General features: G+C 39.9%; 1 protein-coding gene across 4 annotated transcripts in view; it reads left to right on the top strand.

Annotated features, from left to right (window-relative positions):
* The window catches only part of cadm2a (cell adhesion molecule 2a), a 381,998-nt gene that overhangs the window by 278,199 nt on the left and 81,785 nt on the right, over nt 1-22,014 (top strand). For 2 of the 4 annotated variants that reach the window (XM_053476345.1, XM_053476343.1), the window contains exons 2-3: nt 1,187-1,213; nt 20,811-20,960. In XM_053476345.1, the coding sequence (XP_053332320.1) occupies nt 1,187-1,213; nt 20,811-20,960 (177 nt within the window). Of the gene's footprint in view, nt 1-1,186; nt 1,214-1,340; nt 1,397-20,810; nt 20,961-22,014 lie in introns of those variants that run through there. The other 2 variants (XM_053476346.1, XM_053476344.1) reach the window with 2 other exon arrangements.

The raw sequence follows: 22,014 nt of genomic DNA, 5'->3' as shown, positions 1-22,014 counted from the left end.
ATGCTGTATGAGACAAATAAAATATAATTAATGTAAGGAAATAGAACATTTAAAGTAAAATTCAGAGAGCAAGTAAAAGCTATAATGTGCTACACGGTACGATGCGCCTAAGTATACCTTTCAAATGAAGTTTCTAATGTATCTAATTGTGTTTGACTATAAGTTTGGTGTTCTGTCATTGTATCATGCCCAAAAGAACCTTATTTAAGTTTGAAAAGTGTCCTCATTCTCTTTAGTTATGTTTTAACCGTGATGGTCATGAAGAGAGGATCAACAGGAGCCTGATGATTAATATTGAGTCAATCTTAATATAAAAAGTAGTATAAATAACATGACTACGGTGTCATCCTTTTATTTGATGTGACTTACTTGTACATGCATACTTTAGTTTATTCAGGATCTAGTTATGGAGCATCTTGCCCTGTGCAGAATAAGTTTGTAGGAAGTAAAATCATTTTGCATTGTCTTCATACTGACATAGTAAACGTTTTGGAAGTCTGGACGGTGCAAACGACAGCCACACAAACAGATCAAAAGATCAAATGGCATAATTATGTTAATGTTTACCCAGGCGTGTTTTCCCATGAAAGCATCAAAGACATGCGTTGCATTGCTAATTGGGAGGCTCTTGCGGAGTGCTGTTTGTGATCAATAGCCAATCAGGAGCTAATAGCACAGCGAAGCATCATTGTTTGCCGGAGCTGTCATGCCCTTTCCACAGTGGCAGTCTGACACGCAACTCTTATTCCATGTCTTTGCCAAAACAATCCCGGGCCAACCAAGCTTGTCAGGAAAACAATTCTATTGACACTGTTGAAGCAGTTCAACAGATGCATTGCATCTTATTTTATTTCCATAGAGTAAATATGTGTTAGTTTTCAGCTTTTATTTACAAGATTTTCATCAAATTAAATTATATGCAATCACAGATGTGAGTTATGAGAAATCTGTGAATGGAATCACTCCAATAGTTTCGTAGTTGAAATCTAATACACGATGCACCACACTCTGAAGGGATATTTATTTATATAATCAGTTTTGTGGAACAGAATAAATAGTATGCTAGATGGCTAGTGTTGAAGTGTAGCTTACTCTAATCAATTGTCTTCTCCCCTTTTCTCTTCCTCCATTTTCTCTCCTCACCCGTTCTCACCCTTTCCCCCATGTTTGTGCTCTGCTGTTCCAGCGGCGGCAACGAAAAACAAAGTGAAAGGTGAGTGGAATGCTCCATCTTTCCAGCTCCTTGATTAATGGTAGGACATCGGTCCCAATAAACTGTGTAGCGATAGCTCGCTTATCTTTTCTACAAGCCTGCCAGACGCTGCCTTCTCCTCCCACAGAGACCAGCGGGAGGAGTGGAGTTCACTACCCAGAGTTCCATGCAGCTATCCATTCCGTTTGTCATCCCTCTCCTCCTAAGCCTTTCATTCTGTTCATCATGACTTCCACCTTGCATTGTTTATTATGCTTCTTAGCACCTCTAAGCTTCACTTTTGCAAAGGGCACTACAGCATGCCGTAAAATCAAGCTCCGTATTAGCACTTGTGTTATAATTTATGGCAATATAAATAGCATCATGTTTTTTTATGTAATTTTTGGATTTCTTTGTTTGCTGCCAGACCACTTCATGTTCTAGGAATCCATCGGGTTACATGAACAAAGGAGTAACTGTCATCTTTTTGAAAACTGAGTGGTGAAAAATATACCTGTCAAACCCCTCAGTGGTCCCACTGTTGAACAAGAAAAAAGTTTCAGGATGGTAAAATGTAAAAAAAAAAAAAAAAGAAGAAGAAAATAATATTGAAAGAAAAAGACAGATCTCACTTAAAGAGAAAAATCAGTGCTTTTAGTTAATAATACAAAATTGTGATACAGATGAGTGGGTTCAAGTGATTATATATATATATATATATATATATATATATATATATATGGAGAAACATATGGAAATATGGAATGCGCAGGAACATAATATTGATTCTCGAATTACAACCACTGGAATAGAGTGCAATTCATTCTAGGAATGTGAAATTGGATATTCATCCATCCAATCTGGGCAGGAATAACATTACATGGTTATTACTGAGGAAATTTTATATTTTACAGGTGTTCCTCTATGACTTTATTATTGCCCAGATCAGCACTGTCTGTTTTTCTCTGTCTTCATCCCAAAAAAAAAAAATTAATTTGGAGCCAAAATCAACTACTGTTTTCCTCCAAACCCAGCGCTCGTCTAATACGGCGATGTTAGTCCAGATGCACATGTCCATGATTTTTTATGCAGCTGTCGCCTCCTGTTGGAATCCATGATGTTTGACTGCTGCTTCTTGCTGTATTCAGTCATGCATTATGGTGCACATCATAATGACCCTACCCCAGACAGAAAACGCTTTGCCATTTTGCGAAACAAAAAAATAGATGCTTTGTGTATACTGTCTTTTTGATTATTGATTTACAGCCTTTTTTTCAAATGGTTTTGCACCAAAGTTAAAGTGTGTCTTTTTTTCTCCTTCATTGGTTTTACGACTGCGTCGACTCCATGTGAACAGAGAGTGATTATATTATAATGTAACGTAATCATCCGGGATCATAGAAAATAGAGCCCACTAGGTTTTTTTTTGTGACTGCTTAATCCTGGTCAGGTTAGAGGCAGATTAAATAACAAACACTGGGTTGTAAGGTGGAAACTCACCTTGAGTAAGAGGCCTGTTCACCTAAGGCCACCACATACACACACATACTCACATAGTCATTCAGATGTTTAGAGTTGCCAATCCACATACCAGCATGTACTGTATTTCGGAGGAAAGACGAAACTGGAGAATTCAGCAAAATCCCACACGGATACATTCATAAAGAAAGCAGAAACCGTCATCTCCTCAAGAAACTGAGTGCTGAGAAATCCACCTGTCAAACCCCTCAGTGGCCACACTGTGAAACACGAAAAAGTCTGAATGTGGAGGAGGATGTTGAGTTTTTTTTTTTTTTTTGAGATTTCGCACAGACAGCAACCTGGGCTACGATTCAAACTAAGGAGCTTAAAGCTGTAAGGCTGTTCGCTGTGTTGCAATGCCATATGTCAAAAGGAATCGTACTTAAAAGTAGCACCTTTTATGTTGAGGTTACTTCCTACAAGTGCTAAGCTTTTTCTGTATTTTCAATAAGTTGTAAATGGCAGATATCTTATTTTAACCATCTAATGATGCTGATATACAATATGCACAATCCACTGCTACAAATTTCTAACAAATTTTCAACATAAGACGAATTAAAAGGGTCATAAAACAGATATAAATATGCCTATTTACTCGCGAAATTCAGTGATTCAAAGTCCAATATTTATGCGTCATTTAATACACTTCCTGGCCGAAAAAAATTGTTGTACACTACTTTATTTCAGTTAACTGCCTTTGATCATGTATTGGCCAATTCAGATGGCTAAATGAGGCCTCGTGCTCCCAATAACACCCTTAAATCTGGATGTTGTAAAATCTCTGACATCAAGGAAGAAAGAAAAAAAACATAAATAATAACCTGGTCATTCCGTACATTTAGGGCATCAGCTGACTTAATTTTATTGCCAAATAACATTGCTGAGCCTAGATTTGAGCAACCCTAGATCACATCTCTTCTCTAGCCTGAACACATCTATCACTTTGGAATAGGGTCAGTTTGGACTCCTCAGGCCATATGGATTTTTCCATTGTTCTAAAGTCCAATCTTTATGATCCCTTGCAAATTTGGCAAAGTTTAATAACGCAATAATTTTAATGACTCATTGGAACTGAGTTGATGCATGCCAGTAATTTGACCCTTCTGAATCAGCAAGTTTTTTTGGCCAGGCAGTGTAACGGGTAGTACCGGGTTCAACCTTAAGTGCACGGACGACACCATGAAGCACGGACGAGATGAGGTCTTAAGGGAAAAAGGGTAATTTATTTAAGGAAAAAGGGCTAAGGAGGGAGGATGGAAAGTAAGGGAAGAAAAGATTGTGCACATGCAGGTCCGGGGCAGTGCCACGCTGGCATGCAAGCACACAGCTGGCGACAGGTGGCGGTGGGCGGAGTGGCAGAACAGGGCACGCTGAGGCAGCGCTCCTGCATGCTCCCTGATGAAGGTGCTTTTCCCGCTGTCGATGGCCAGCCTAACCCCTCCCAGCTTTCTGTGGGCGCGGCCTCAGGCAGGAGTCCTCGCTGACGTCCGTCGGCTGGGCAGCTTTCCCAGATGGGATTGGAGGCCTTAACGCTGTCCTCCTTGCGGCCTTTTTCTCTTTGGCGGTGGGGACGCGAAAACGGGCTCAGTGCGGGAGTGAAAAGTTCTTTCCCGCACTGTCCTTAGCGCAGAGATCAAAGGGCGGAATTTCAGTGTCCTTGTTTAAAGTCCCTGGGGGGCGCGTCACATCGACCCCACTTGCATGGCACTCTCCTATGCTCCACCGCATCACGTACTTCTGTGCCTTGCTTTCATAATGCGGAGCAAGCCCGAGATTTTATTAATGTTAATTATCGCCAGCTGGCCCGAATAGGTGGCTCCGACCCTTTTCATGCCTGCAGAAGGGGGTGCCGCCTATCCAGGGAGCCTACGGAGTAAGCGAGGAGCGATAGTAGATTTGGGCGCACGGCGTGACAATATATATCAACTACTCACAATAAGTTAGGGATATTGTGAGAGACTTATACAAGTCATGTATGTCATACATACAGTGTTTCTTTCACAGACATTTTTGGGATAGGAAGGCTATTGTATTGGGGTGATAGACACACCTCATTTTGTGTTTTCCATGTAATGGTCTCATTGTGTACGGGTGTCCCTTATATTTTGGGGCCAATCCCAAAAGACAACATTTTTCAATGTGGCATTAATTTCAACATTCTGTGGGTATAAAAAGCTGGTTTTGTCAGTAAGTCATTCCAAGTTCATCATTTAAACTGCCATGAACACACAACGTCACTTAATGCACGAGCAGCGCCACCTGGCCATGGCGCACCTTCGGGTCAGTGGCAGGCAGTCAGATGTTGCTCGTGAACTTGGTGTGTCTCAAAGTGTCATCAGGAGACTTGCATCAAGACACAGAACTACTGGTAGAGTTCATCACAGGTCCAGGAGTGGAGCCACACGAGTGACAGACCACAACAGTGACCAGTACCTAAGGACCTATGCACTCAGACATCGATATGCAACTGCCACACAGCTGCAGATCCGTTGATGCGAGGGATGCTAAGGTTTCCAGACAAACCATTCGCGACCGACCCCTCCGCTTTGGCTTGAATGCCAGACGACCGTTGCAGGTGATTTCACTGACACCGAGACACTGCCGTGAACTTTTGCAGTGAGCACCAGGCCGTGTGACCTGGACAATAAAGCAGTGGTCTACAGTCCTGTGAACACAAATGATTGTCGTCAGCGTTGCTGGAGAAGGCGAGGTGAACAAAACGCTGAGGTCAACATGGTCCCCAGGGTTTGCTTTGGTGGAGGAGGTGCAACAGTCTAGGCAGGCATCACCAGTCAGCGCAAAACAGATTTGATTATTGTACATGGCTCAGTCAGTGCACGTTCTTACCTCGGAGACATCATAGAACCCATCATCATCCCCCAGTTCCTCCAACACACCCCCAACTTTCTGTTCATGGATAATAATGCTCCACCACATTGTGGCAGAATTGTCACAGCTCAACTTCAGGAAGTCGGAGTGCCTCATATGGTATGGCCATCAATGTCCCCTGACCTGAACCCCATATAGCACGTCTGGGAACAGTTGAAGCAGTGACTGGATGATCGTATCCCACCTCCACGTGACCTGACAGAACTGCGTGTAGCACTTGTGGAAGAGTGGAACGCATTGCCTCAGAACATCATCATGAGGCTAGTGAGGAGCATGAGACGTCGCTGTCGAGCTGTCATTGTGACAAATTGTGGAAACACCCGCTACTGACATTGTCGATTTTTTGGGGCTATCCCTTTTATTGTCTAAATTTTGGGGGTAATAAATATTAAACTAATAAAAATGGTGTTTCTTCCTATACATTATTAGTAAGGGAACTTTTACGTATTTCATTCAAATTTTGAGCAAATAGGAAAAGTACTGTAAGTATATATATATACTTATTAACTGATGCATTATGTATTTTTCTTTAAGGGGACCTTGATAGAAAGCTTTATCATTGTCAGCCGTATACCTTTGTATAACCCTTTATTTCAAAAATGATTTTTAAGCCAATATGTGATCCATAGATGATTCACTTCTAGCATTAAATTAGAGGTGCTGCACACAAACAAAAAAATCAATACAGATCTAGGATGTGCTATAAAAGAGTTGCATGTTTTCATTCTTCATTCAAAGAACCATACTGGCAAGATTTTTAGTGTGTTTAGGGTACTTGAGTCCTTGAGAGTTGAGCTCTGCACCGTAGTTTTGCTTTTTATGTCCCACACATAGAGTCCCTGAGGATAAATTGGATCTGTGTATGACTTTCACTAAGAAAAGTGCAGTTTCCGGACCCTACATGCACAAAGTAGACATAGTATATTTGAGCACTGACTGAAGTAGATTACCTTAGAGCACAGAGGCAGGTTCTTCAGGCGGATGATGCTGACGGCAGATTCAGTTCTAACATCCGGTCAGGATCCTCATACCATTGACATTTGCATGATAAATACTGCACAGTTGATGGCTTTCTGGCAAAGCTAGGCTTGTGTAGTCTTGTTTTGAAAAGGTTACCTTGACCTTTTTTTCCATAACAGCTTTGGTAATAGCTACAGCTTTTGTAATGGTAATGACAAAAGCAGCAGCTGAAGCAATGCCATCTCTGATTTGTTTCAGTTTGGTTCAAATGGAGTTTATGGATGCTTTGGCTGCTATTAGTTCATTTGCCAAACTTGTATCAAGCAAAACTGATGCATCATTTGTTGTTTATCTAGTATCTGGAAAAAAAAAGTTGAAGGGCATTTACATCTTAAATTGTATCGGAAAATCTTTTTTTTTTTTTATTACTAACAAATTTCAGGAAAATGTAGACATACTCTATGAAAAATAATAAAATAACTACATCACGGAAAACATAAATGTTTAGACGGTTATATACTGTAGGTAAGTAGAATAGTAGGATTTTGTATATTCATCCAGCATGTATTTTCCCTTTTTTTATTTATTTTTTTGCCGATACAAATATCTAAAACACATGCCATTTTTGCATAAGTCCTTGGGCTCTTTTTTCCCTCATAGTTCAGTTCAGCAGCCTGCATCTACAAAACAGAAATGTCTCCCACATCCCATAATATATGACATGTTAGGTTCAATTCACTTCCTGCAGCTGGGTTGATGTAGGGTCAAACCACTTCACTGCAATCAAACCACGCTAGAGTTCTCTTGAAGCAGAACTGAGACGACCTTGCTCAGACATTTTTGGATTGGTTGTTTTGGTCCGCACTCCAGTGCGACTGGGGTGTTCTCATCTGCCTAAACAAACCGCACCCAACTCGGTATCGGACAGGGATCCATGTCTAGTGCAATGCATCTCTTAAAACAGTATAGGAAATCCATTGTTCTAGTAATGAGAAGGAGGTGTATTGTAGATCACAGAGCCAAAGAGACATCCCCTCGTCTTATTTGCAGTCTAATTGCGTTATTGGCATCATGCACTCAGTTTCATATTTATATTGATCTAAATAGAGGTGTGCGGTACTTGTTTGGCAGCCTTAGTAGCAAAATCATTTTTCTAGTTTTGGAGAGCTTTTGCACTTGCCCTTATGTCCTGCATTTTGGTGATCGTACTGTATGACATAATGCATAAACTTTTTCCAGTCATCAGCTTGTAAGCAAAATCATTCAAGAAGTACTTTGTTTATTAAAAATAGCTTCTTTGTTATTAAGGAAAAGTGCAGATCAGGGTTTTACTTCTGACTTTTATTTTACTAGGTGTTACTCTACTTTTATGGCTTCTACTCTTTTCTTCTTTAACACTTAAAGTGTCCTTCACACCTCTGTTATATAATTTCATTACTGCTGTTTGCAACAGTGTTAACCATTGAATCAACAAAGTACTGCAAACCTTACAATAAAATATTAATGAAAAATTTGATTGAGTCGTTAAAATAAGTAAATAAAAAAATAATTGTGAGGACCTTCAACTGATATAATGATTAATGCATCTCATTAGTGTTTGGGCTAATGTCATTGAATTCACTTCATCATCAGTTTGCTACATCTGGAACTCACATTGTCAGGATATATTAAATAAATGAAGTAGTTTTTGGTGTGTTTTTTATTATTTTATTTGATTTCTTTTTATTTATTTTTTTTGTTTAATGTAAGGACTAGATAAATGTCAAACTTTTTTATTAGAACCTAATAGAATTAGTTGATTTTTTTTTCTTATTATTAAGTTTTCCGAGTCTTAAAGCAAATACTGTTTCTTCCTTTTTCATTTACTAAAAGTGAGGTTTTTCCTCTCTGCCTCTATTATTGGCTTACTGTCTCTATAAGGCTACTTTTTTTTTCTTTTTCTTATTTTCTTCTTTTGTGCTTTTCCAATTTTCTTCCCAATATTAGTCTTAGCCAATTTCTTTCCCGTCGTTGGGGGCTCCCACATTAAGGCTCTTACTACCACTTAGTCGGGAGGGCGAAGACTATCCCGTGTTTCCTCCGAACCGTGTAACGTCAACTAACCGCATCTTTTCAAACTGCTTGCTCACGCACCCTTAGGGGCGGAGTAACACACTCGGAGGAAAGCGCTAGCCGCTCCTTCCGCGTGCGTGACCTCACAGACGTCCCTGATTGGCTGTAGAGCCGTGATTAATGTGGGAGCGCAAGTACCTCTCATCCCTCCCCCCTGAGAGAGCTCGGCCAATCAGCTCTCTCTAGACCTCCAGCTGTGAGAGGCAAACAGCATCACCCGGGGTTCGAACCAGCGATCCCTGGATGATTTTATGAGCCTACTTCTACCGGATGGCCAATTGACATTTTCTTACATTTCAGGCCAGTCTCCAGAACTCAACCCCATAGAAAATCTTTGGAGGGAGCAGAAAGTCTGTGTTGGCCAGTGACTGCCCCAAAACATCACTGCTCTAGAGGAGATCTGCATGGAGGAATTGGCCAAAATACAATATATATTATATTATATTATATTATACCATATATATTAGATTATATTAAATGAAATTATATAGAGTTAATTTAAGAAATGGAAACAAATATTCCACTGTAACAGGCTGCTAGATGCTTAAAGATAAGATTAAAAAAAAAAAGTTAGATGTTTTTTGTATGTGTCTGATTCATATAGTAGATCACTGTATGGCTTAACAAACAAAATTCCTCTGAAATTGCTCAGGTACAGAACAGGGACTGAACTGAAAATTAGAGTCAAAAACTTCCCCTTCCCTCAGATAGTCTGGAGAACTAGTCCTCAAAACTATTTTAAAAATACAAGATATTCTAGCTCTTTGGGGAAAAAATGAAAATAAATTAAAGTTAGAATTTATTTGTCGTATTTATTTCTAATGAGGAAGCCAGAAAAAATGGGGGCAAAGAAAAAATAAAAAAATAAATAAACCTTGAAAGGAATCAAACTCAAAAGGAAACTCATCATACTCATGGAGGTGATGCTGGATAGTATAGCTAAATTTTCTTCTCTACCTGTGTGCTTATCCATGATGCATATCATTCATAGTTATTTTTTCTTTAAAATGAATTATTTATTCCTATTTAGAAAGTGTTTTAATCTTGGTCAGGGTCATGATTGATTCAAAGCTGATCCCACTTGGTGTAAAATTGGAATACTGTACATTCTGCATTTGACATCAGACCATTTGTGAGTATCTAATAGGTGTTACTGATTGACACACTGATCAGCCATGACATTCCTGGACAGCACAAATCATTATGCCCAAGTTTGTGTACTGTAGGTTCTCCTTGTGCCAGTGGGCACAACTCCATGCTACCTGGATGTTGGCAACTGATTTTTTGCAAGATGAGGGTTGCTGGGTGGGGCGTCTCTGGAGTGGATTTATTTGTCTGGCACGTCCCATGGGTGCCTGTTTGGATTGGGATCTGGGGAGTTTGAAGACCTTGGGCTCTTTGCCTGCTGGACCTCGTGCGTGGCAGGCTGTAGTTCACTGTGTGTTCTGGTGACTTTCTGTTGTGACCAGGATTCAAGTACTATAGTAATGTTATAACCATGGATGATCTTGCAGTGATGGTCTTGCAATTAGAGGTACTAGGCCATCCTTTCCCTTTGCCCATGTTTATAATTATCTGTACTTTCATATTAGTTTCATATGTGACTGTTTCTATGCATATATATAGAAATATGGAAATATATAAAATATAGTTTAGTACACAATTTGTCACCTGTAAGAACTCCAACCACCCTTGTATGCATTCGAAATCCATTATGAAAGACAATGCAAAGGTTTTCTTTATATGTTCCTGGGTTGACTTCATCTCAAATGAATGCATACAAATATTTGTTCCAGCAAAAACAAAAACACATCACCTGCATTTTAGACCTGAAATGACCTGCTGTTAGATGCAAAGTGGGCTGGGTGTGTGTGTGTCGCAGTTGACGCTAAAGTAATCACAACCACCTGTGTGCAGTCTAAGTGTGAAAAACACATAGTCATTCAATAAACAAGCAGGGAGCGATGGCAGGTTTATCTGTGTGCATGAGTGGGTGTGTAGCTGTGCATATGCATTCGTGCAGGTCTGTGTGTGTGTGTGTGTTCATGGGCTGATGGTGCTCAGGTTCAGCTCGTTTCAGCTTTATCTCACTTTCCCTTGATCCTCCCTTTATAATGAAATGATAGCCAGCCTCACTACAATTAACAAACTGTTCAATTTTGCTGTTTGTTTACAGTGGCAGGAACAGCTGTGCACTGCTCTGATTGTGTAAATGAGAGTCGAAGTGCTGATGCCAGTGCATTTGTTGCTTGGAAATTAATTAGATTTCTCTAAATCAAAAATTACAGTGTCTCTTAAAAAGTGTGTCCTGCCTCGTGTCTGGAAGTAGCATGTCGCGTTTCCTGGGTGTAATTAAATTTATTCACAAAATGAACCCTGGAAAATCATCGCTATTTCCATGTTTGTTGGTTCCCTGTGCGCTGGTGCATTCTGGGAAAACTCTTAATTAGGCAACAATAATGCAGATGTTAGCAATTAGGAGTCAGTAATAAAATGCTCAGATCAAGTGTACATCGATAATTAACTTAGTGCATGTTATCTCCACGCTCGTTTATCAAACCCTAGTGTCAAAATGGGTTTATTTAACATTCGCAGTGCCTTTTGTAAGTGTTCACCCTATTGAACTTTCCCACATTTTTGTAGTGATACAGCATGATACTGAATTCAACTTAATTGGGATTATATGTCGTACATAAACGCAAAAAAAAAAAAAAAAGGTAATTATTTTCCATAAGTGTGTGTGCATGTGTAGGGGTCGGCATGGGGATATTAGTGCACCAAGGATAAAAAGATAGATACAGTATGGATCTCATCCGAACTTTTTCCCCAACATGGGATTTCATATTTAATGGGACTCCTTTACCCTATGCAGGAAAAAAAAGGCTTCCTTTTGTCACTCTTTAAAAAAGTCCAGCATTATGGAGTGGCTGGGTTATGATTGTTCTGCGAACAGCTTCTCCCATCTGGGCTTTGGATCTCTCCAGCTCCTTCAGAGTTATCCTTGTCCTTCTGGTTTCTAGTCTGACTAATGCCCTCCTTTAGGCAAAGTAATGGTTGTTCCATATTTTTTTATACAATGCTTCTCTACCAGATGTTCGAGAGAGGTTGACAAATCGCTCATTGGTCTTCATGATGCTGTTTGTTTAGTTATGTCCTTCAACATAGAGGACATAGTTATGCAGGGTTCTGAGACGATGTGACACTTTAATTTCATACTGGTGAACATGCAGCTAATTACATTGTTGATATGGAAAAGTTGAAAGGAGTGAATACTTATGCAAACATCTAGTTTGTGAAATTGCAAAAATTGGCACAGCACTGTGGTGATGCTTACTGACACTATGGTGCCTGAAGGGGAAAATAGAGTATAGGTAACAACCATATTATACTTTTTCCATAGTGATTTAGTTGTTTTTGTTGTTGGTGCCGAATCAAAATCTAGACTGCCACCTGCAGAGACACCTGAATGGAGCTGTAACCTGAGACTTACCTCGCTGCGAAACGAGATAGGAATGAAGAAGCTTTATGAGCCGCAATAATTCCGAATTTATATAAAACGAGAGCGGCTCAGTTTCAGTCTGCATAACAAGCAACCCGATTCCTCTCACCACGGAGAGCCCCGCCGTCCTCATTAACTACCCCATCGATCCCGAGAAAAGCCTGTCTCTGCTGGGGAAGGAAATGATCAAGGACAGGTAAGCTTACGTCCCACAGCTACCCCCTGCCTGCCTCCTCCAAATCGGAGAAAGGTGTTTCACAGCATCTCAGAGCACCTCGCAGGGACAAGAAAAAAAGTTATTAAGCTCACATCAGTCCTATTGTGACATTCTCACTGACGTTTTGAATAAACGGTCTGGGTCGAAAGCATACGTAGTTGTCTGGAGCTGTGTTTGTTGAAACTGGAAGGGGGTAGATGGGATAGATCACCCAAATGCCATCTGTTTTTCCTCTCCAGGCCTTGGCACACAGCTCCAAACATCTGGCCACTCGCAGGACGGGGTTGGCAGCCTCAGCCCTCGCACACCCGAGGCCATGTCCCTGTCTGTTGGGGTCTCAAATCTGTAATAACTTCCCCCGCATGGGCCAACCTAGCTAATCAAGGGGATGAAGTTGCTGAGCTGGATTAAAATTGATATTTCGTCTAGCTCCTTCGACCAGCATATGGCGGACTGCAGAAAAGACACTTGGTTTCGTTGATATGCATGATAAGAAAATGCCATCTTGCTTGTACCAAATGTAAACTTTGCAGCATTATTTATCCCACGTCTCTCATATTAGCAAATCTTAAGTAGTAAACCATGCTGATCCTAAAGGTGACCTTTACTTAACTTGTATTATGTGTATGTGTGGGTGTGTGGGTGAGCATGCATATGTGTGTAACCAGGCTAAAGGTTAGAAGCTTGTCTTCCCCCGGGCAGTCTGCAGGGTCTTGCAGAGGTAGGGCAAAGCTACAGAGTCCTGCTAAAGGTCAGCTTGTTCAGGCTCCTCTCTGAAAGGTTACAGCGGTGTCCAGGTTTTAAGGTGCAGGCCAGCATCTCTCTCTCTCGCTCTCTCTTTCACACATACATAAACACACACAGACACACACATCACTTATGTGTTTTGCAGCATTTTTCGCCTAAACTCTATCGATAGCGTTTTCAGAAAAGAACAGAAAATCAATTTATTTATGTAGAACCGACATACAGTGAACATCAAAGGCCATTTTATAATAATTTATATTCATAAGTCAAGTTATCCCAGGATTTGTAACAGTCATAGTTGTTATACTGTATGTGTACAGTAAGTCATTCCAGTTAGTTACGCTTGTCTTAAGGTTTCCTGAAATGCGCGCCCTTGATCAGAACCACAATAACTCATTGGCCAGAAGTTGGCTAAAAAAAGTATTCACATATTTCTGTTCATAAAGCTTGAGGAAAGCATTTATTAAAAGGAAATGTAATAAGTAAAAGTAAAGCAATTAAACATGTCGTGCAGATGGAACCAGCCTTGTTTGGCAATTATTGCAGAGCTGATATGACTAATATTTTGAAAATGTGGCAAAATTAGTCCATTATGAAAATGCACCGTATGTGACGCTTCCAAAAGATAAGTAAATTCTTAAAGATATCTGATATCACAGATTCTTAGCTGGTTTCAAACCTTTAAAACAGACTGTGAAGGTGAAAAGTAGAAACCATGACTACACCATACAATATATTTTTGTACATCAATGCAAAAATATGCATTTATTATAAATGTACCAAAAAAAAAAACACACACACACACACACACACACACATAGTTCCCTCTCTGCTTTTCTCTTGTTTTCAACTTTTTTTCTTGTTTCACAGTTCCTCCCCGCCTGTCTCCGTCTTTCTCTCCCACTGTGGAACAGTTGTTGAGGATATAGGAGAGCAGGGGGCTTATTTTACACATGGAGTTGAGAGACAGAGAGCATGAGATAGTGAGAGGGAGATAGTGAACAGAAATGAGCTGATTGACAGTGAAGGCTATAGTGAGAGGAGGGATGGAGAGTGAGACACACACACACACACACATACCGATGGAGTTGGGTTATGGCCCTCCTCAGACAGCACCGGTCCCTAGGGAGGCCCATCTCAATCAGCCGGGCCTGGCTAGAGGGAAGAGCGGAAGAACTTAGTTCACTGCTCAATTAAGCAAACACTGGAATATGCCAGTTCTAATCACATCACCACAATGCTCCGAGTCTCCCAGGAGAAGCACCGCAGCAGGGACAGAAGGGCGACAAAACTCATGCAAATTCTCCCATCATTCTTCAAACACACCGTATAGTCTATGTACACAAGTAGAGAGAAAATAGAAGCAGGAATGTCGGTCACCCAGATAATACTAAAAACAGCCCCCATTTTCTCCTGCATAGAGAAAGACCTGGGCTTTAAGCTTTTAGTCCATCCCCTAGAGCAGTGGGAATAGTCTCCAGAGCTTTGATTTTGTGCTTTTGAACAATGTCACAATAATAGGCACAGGCAAATTAGAACAGTAAGCCTAATGTGGCGTATTAAGCCCACGATCATGCCTGGACCACAAAGCGTGACCTCAATGCCCCGGTGTCCGTCAGTCCATTATTCCATCTCTTGCGTAACTCTCTGTGATGTTTAATTGCTTTTCTCCAGCAGCTCAAGGCAATAGTAGAGTAAAATTCTACTTCATTACAACAGCCGTGCCCTGCTCTGATTGCTCTGGGCATTGCTGGAGCTAGTCGAGATCAGTGGTCCATTCAAGACGTTTAAATGATGACGTGTATGAACACAAAGTATTGAGCAATAATGAGTTTTTCTATTCTTTTTTTTCACGGGTTACTTGAATGCTACTATTCAGGTCTGGTAAATGAGGTGTAAAAGTTTCCTCAGGTTTTATGCATATTTAAGGTCAGGTTGCATCATAAATGTTGCATTTCAAGTCAGACACTACATGCTAAATGCAGTTCCAGCCTGATATCTGAATGCTGAATACACCTAGCCTATCTTACTTTTTTTTTTTTGTCATTTTCTGCATTTTGGAATAAAAGTAAAGGCTTGAAAATATGAAATATTGACCACACTTTTCATAGCATACATTTTAGATTCTTCAGAGTTAGCCTTGATGACAGCTTTGCACATTTTGGAAGTTCTCCCACCAGTAATGAGGGAGAGAGAGAGAGAGAGAGAGAGAGAGAGAATAAAGTTATAAGAGGAGAGTAGTAGAGGGAATAAGGGAGAGTAACAGGGTGGGAGGGAAGAATAGTGAGAGAAAGGGTGGGAGGAACGGAAGAAGGAAGAGACACTTTCTGGCAGGCAATGCTTCACGCAAAACCCTTATGAATAATGCATGCTCCCTACCTAGACTAACATAGATACTGCTCTCCCTCACTTTTTTCTCTTTTTGCTTCTTCCATTTTTAACTCCCACTGTTTCTGTGGAAGAGTTTAATCAGCGCTGGAAATGACACATCCTCCTTAGAGGGACTTGCCGCCACTCTTCAGTATAAGGCTCATTAAGTCAAGCCCGACACTGGTGTCAACATAGGTGAAAATGGCTCTTATGTGTGCTGTGTGGTTCATTAGCCTCTTTTTTCAAGCAAAAGCAACACCTAGTGTTAATATACCACCAAACTTGAATAAATATATTGTTAAAAGAGAATGCTAGCTGTTTAAAATGGCCATTATCTAATTCTGACAAATTAGGTAACAACCAGTGCATGACTCAAAATATGACAGATGGGACACAGAAATGTAGGACAGTCAGCCAGACTTTTTTTTTCTTCTTCCAAAATAAGCCTATCACCCTAAAACCATCAAATTCTACAACCATCAATTTATAGTAGAAATTGTTTTGGATCCAGGTATCATTGTAATGTAGGCAGAATGCAAGTCAGTCAAAATCTGTTATTCATATTTCTTGAAATAAAAATGACACCGGCCAAGAAGAAGCACAAAATTAGCCACTTTGAGTTGGCAGCAGCTTTTTTTTTTTTTTTCAAATTTGAGACAATTTTTCATACTCAACCATAAGAGGGCAATGGAAATGATCTCACACACATACTGTACTTTTCTCTAGCTAGAGACAATATTAAATAATATATTGGTTATTCTATAAGGCAAGATTATTACTGGATATGAAAATCCATTTAACATTTTATTCGCAAAATCCCATTTCCTATTTTCTATGAAATAAAGATAGTTAATGTAGTATCCATAAGCTAATATAATTGCATTTATAAAATATATAGTATATAGTGTGTTATAATGTCTGGTATAACCTTAACCTATAATAAATGCAAAACATTTTTAAAAACAGATTAATAATGTCATGCTGCATCCAGTATTATAACATTTGTTTAAACAGGAATGTGACAGTAAACCAATGGATTATTTGGAATGATCAGATAATGGGTCCTAAACAGATATGCAAACATGAATACGCACACATTTGGAGTTTTTTCTCTTTCTCTAGCTAGCTTAATAGCTCAGCCATACATGTGATGTACAAGACGCGTTCAAGTCAAACCAGGACTTGTGAAGAAATGTCTCATGAATGAAGGCACAAAAACTATTAACATTTACACAAGATGATGCAAAGTACAGTGAGAACACTCTTAGACGCAGTATAACATTTAAATGGTGCAAACATTTTATAGAAGGCCATACATCCATGAACGACAATCCCATTGAGGTGGCTCACAAACACCAATCCACAATACAGGAACTCAGCCACGTTCCCCTGGCTTCGTCACATGTCTGGACCATTAAAGGAGTTCCTGGGAGGCCAGAGTTTTAGATGTGAAGCGGGCAGGCCAAGATTTCCTACCATGAGAGTTTTCAAGCACTAGTGAAATGCCGGAATAAGTGTATTAGTGTAGCAGGCAATCATATAGAGAAATAGAAATAGTTTTATAACGGTGTTTTGTCATTCTGCACAGTCAGATGTTCCAGTTTGACATGAACGCTTCTTGTGGTTTTATAATTTTTTTATTATCAGGAACAAGTCATCTAAATGTCCCTTTAAAAGCTTTGAACTACACAACAGTAAATAGTCATAAATAGTCGCAGTAGGTATAGCAAAGTGAGAAATGTCCAAAAAAGCCAGCAAAACTAATGACTGGGAAAACCAGCAGCTGCTTCGATTTAACAAATTTCATTTAGTGGACTTTTTGAATGACTTTAGAATTTTTATGCCAAAAGATGTTTACAGCCTGTTTAGTTAGGTAATACTATAAAAAGGCACTGTACCGCTATAAAAGTGAAACTCAATCTGGTAGATAGGAAGGATAATGGTGTGCTGCTGACAGTGACTGTGTTTAGGATGTACTGCAAACTAAACTTTTTTGAATTACTTTAAAGTTTCTCATCATCTTAAATGATCATTGTTATTTAAAGTTTTTCCATGCAACAAAATTTAGACTTTTTATATCTGGCTCCTATTTGCTGCGATATGATCATACAGTATACTGCATATGATTGAAATAAATTTTTTATTTATATTAACACAAAGGCTATCTAATTCATCAATTAGGACAAAACTGTTGGAGATGGATTTATAGCGTTTTGCACAATAATTCAAACATCACATTGATATTACCAGAACACTATGACTAAATACTATGTATTTTTTGCCTTTTAACACTCTTGTAACTCAAAGAAAACATCATTGAATAAAAACTTCTCTCATAACCCGACAGCAACCAACAGGAGCAACAATAAGCAGTGAAAAGCATGTGAATGTCCTATGCAAGAGTCATTTGCTGAAAAAATACAGAAAAGCCAGATAATGAGCATTATCCCAAGAAGACCTTTCACACAATGTTGTAACATAGCATACTAGAAGAGTATTCCATCTCGTGGGACAAGAAACTGGGAAGAGGTGCATATTTGAAACAAGAAAGTAACCCCAAACAAACAGTACACCAAAACAACTCAAGGAGGCCTTAAATGGCCTAGCCAATCCCCTGACTTCAATCCATTAAATAAAATTTACGGAGGATTTAAAAAACATATGGACCCACATAACTTTGGGAAATTGTAATCAGTTTGCTAAAAGGAATAAGCCAATCACGATCCAGCGAGAGCTTCGCAACAAGGTACTGAAGTTAATTTGTAATGTCTGAATAGTTTTTCGCCCCATTATTATGACTGGAAGCTTTATTTGGGTACATAGTGTAAATTTCATTGTTTTTTCACTTAATAATTTATTCATAATTAGTAGCTTTGTCTGCTTCTATCACACAGTATTCACTAAACATGTGTAATAGTGAACTTATTTCAAATGTTCCCTAATATCAGGTGCCTCTTACACTTTTAGATATACAGTATTACTAATGCTTTGATCAATGCATGTATGAGAGAATAAGGAATATGATGAAGGACTTGGGAGGCTTACATTTGTAAGTCTACAAGTATACCTTTAAGCAGAATTCAAGTATGCCATAGTCGAAGTTTGTTGCCATGGTGACAGTGTTATTGTACTATATTTCTCGTGTTTGTTTAATATGGAGGAGAAGAGAGACCTACTGAGAGTATGGGAAAAGATCTTTACTTTTATAACTGGTTTTTACCACTAGAATGGTGCAATTCTTCACAAGGTATTGATTCATTTTCTAGAACAACATGGGATTTGTTATTAGTTCTGGCTATAAGGCATATTTGTGCTTATACTGTATAATACTCTCTTTATAGTAACAGCTCATTCACAGGAACTTGTATAACGAATTTCCACATAATTTAGGCTTAAAAATAAAAAAGGTGACTTTTAAAAGAGGTTTCTTAGTAAACAGAAAATGCACAATTGTTGGTGGCAAAGCTTTCTTTTGGCAAAGGTTTAATAACATTTCTATAAGTATTTTCGAGTGTCAGAGCTTTCCAACAGTTTTCTGCCACAGGAGAGTCTTCAGGACAGAGGGCTTTGTACTGTCAGATTTCTCACAAGCTCCGTTTTTTTCTTTTTCTTTTTTCAAGAGTAAATGTTAGGGTGGCACAGTGGTGTAACGGTTACCACTGTTGCCTTGCACCTTCATGGTTTAAATCAGGTCAGTGTGCATGGAGTTTGCATGTTTCTTCCTGTGCTTGGCGATTTTGTTCCAGGTTCTCCTCCTTCCTTCCTCCTACAGTCCAAAGACATGCAGATTAACCTAATTGGCGTTACCAAATTGCCTGTAGTATGTGAGTGTATGTGTGTGCCCTGCAATGGATTGTCCAGGGTGAACCTGACCTTGTGCCCTAAATCTCCTGGGTTAGGCTTCAGGCCCCCTGTGACCCTGTATACAGGATAAAGTGGTACAGACGATAAGTGAGTGAGTGAGTGAATTTTAACTTAAAATGAGAGAAGGAAAAATAAGGGTATGGTTATAATGAAAGTAAGATCAGGAACTAACTTGTGTTATGGATCTTCCATAACATTATTTGTGACTGGAAGTTACTGTATAATCAGGATGGTAAGAGTCATGACGTAGCAATTTCTAATAAATGAAAAACCATAAAAATTGTCAAAGCACTGCTTCATGTTGGGGCATTTAAGAAATAAAACTGCTCTGCACTGTCCATGTTACACCACCTTATCACTGATTATTATCGTTATCAGCATTCCTACATCTATTATCTTATATAGTCTCCTCAGACCCAAGACTCTAAGTGCTGTCCCCGAAATCAACATAACCATTTCACCTAAGGTTTTTTTTTTTTTTCACTAGTTTTCTATCACAGACGTTGGTGCACATATGTATGACGGTCTCTTCGTCTCTCTCTCTCTCTCTCTCTCTCTCTCATTCACGCCCTATTCCTCCTGTCCCTTATTGTCTCAGTGTGATATCCCTCACACATCCCGACTGCTTGTTAGAGACTGGCTATAGCATAGATGTTGACCTGTGGAATGAGACAGGCACACTATAAATACACATGGATTATTCATCTATCACTTATTCTCCAGGGTCTCCTTTATATATGCACACATTTTCATTATCTCTCCTCTCTGCATTCCGCGTCGGTGCAAGGTCATTTATTATTGGGTTCTCCAACCCTGGGGTGCCGCAGAAGATGTCAGTCTGTGCATAATTTCTTAACTGAGCTAAAGCTTTACTCACTTCTCTCGTTAAAACTTGACACCTGCGTCTCAGGGACTGACCCTGATGGATTGTTTTTTATCATTATTTAGTCGCTTCATGGACACACACGGCGAACTACTCATTGTGCCTCAGCGTCCAAGATGATTTTTTTCTGTGCCATAATCATGTAGACCAGGACAAACTACCTTGCTCAAGGGCACTTAGGAGACAGTTAGTCTCTCCCCACTCCCCCCCCCACCCCCAGACAGCCACGCTGCCACACTTAACTTCCCAGTCTTAAAGCCAATTGCTGAGCTCCTTTTGTCACTAGGCAACATGTTGAAAGTTGAACAGGTACCCCAACCTGGTTTCCTCATATACCCAAGTCAAGGTTTTTCTCGTTTCTCATGTGCCAAACATCAGTGTCACAGATTTCCAAAAAAAAAAAAAAAAAGCAACATATTGAATGCTTTCCAGAAGAACACACCACTATACATTTTTGCTCTGGTACTCTTAGTAATGTGTTTTTTGTTTGTTTTTTTATGGTGAGGTCACTTTGTGCACACACCTGACTGCTTTTCTCTCGGTGCTTGTGTCCCAGGAGCCCAAGGCCAGTTTCCAATCGTCCAGAATGTGACGGTGACAGAGGGATCGACGGCCAACCTGACCTGTCGTGTGGATCATAATGACAACACCTCCCTCCAGTGGTCAAACCCAGCACAGCAAACCCTCTTCTTTGGGGACAAGAAAGGTGAGTTGGGGTGACCCGAGGATATTAGCACAGCAGGCATCCTAGTGACCAGTGAGTTAATACCCATGTGGTTTCTGTTCTTATTAGTTGGTAGATGACTGTGGGAAATGTTAAGGTTCTGCTTCTTGCAAAATATTGGCATTCAATCGATTTATGGAATTTGTTTGCTTGTTTTCTGGAGTGTCTGTGCGTTGTTTTATTTTGTTTCCAAACAGTTGGATTGGGGTAAAAAAAGAAAGTCTTATTCAAGAAATTCTAGGAAATGTATGTGCCTTCAAATGAGCACCCTGTCAACAGTATACAGAGAGGTAGAGAAAGACTATTGTACCCTCTTTCTTTATCTCATGCCTCTGGCTTTGTCTGTCGTATTCCTCTGCTCTCTCTCCCTCTCTCTCCCACACACACACACACACACACACACACAGCAAACTAGGGCAGTGGCATGATTTATGTTGTGAGCTGCTAACGTATTACATTTGATAAATGATGTAGGACACCATCCTCATCCAGTGGCTTTTAGAGCATTTACAGGTTTTTGATCACATCACTCCCTTCAGAGCATCAACAGCTTTTAAATCAGATCAATGCTTTCAAATATCTGCATGCCTATTAAGTCAAATTTAATGCTTTAGGTCATCAGTTTGATTGTAGGTGAGACTGATGCTTAGTCTACATGCTTCAAATAAAATAACCATTCTTGATGGTGTACTAAGCGACACGGTGGCTTAGTGATTAGCACTGTCACCTTGCACCTCCAGGGTCTGGGCCAGGGTCTGATTCCCAGACAGATGCGATTTCCACCTTTGTGTCCATGGAGATGTTCTCCTCCGTGCTCGGTGGGGATTCCTCCGGGTACTCCGAATTCCTCCCACAGTCCAAAGACTGATCGGGCTCTTTTTTTGTTCCTAAATTTGCCTTTGTGTGTGCCCTGCAATGAATTGTACCCTAACCCGCCTTGTGCCCTAAGTCTCCTTGGATAGACTGAAGGCCCCACGTGACCCTGTACACAGGATTAAGCGGTATACAGTAGACGATGAGTGGGAGTGATTGATGA

The sequence above is a fragment of the Clarias gariepinus genome, chromosome 17 (assembly GCF_024256425.1).
Source record: "Clarias gariepinus isolate MV-2021 ecotype Netherlands chromosome 17, CGAR_prim_01v2, whole genome shotgun sequence".
NCBI lineage: Eukaryota > Metazoa > Chordata > Actinopteri > Siluriformes > Clariidae > Clarias > Clarias gariepinus.
Note: the sequence above shows the minus strand (reverse complement) of the source record. Positions and strands in the feature narration are given on the sequence as shown.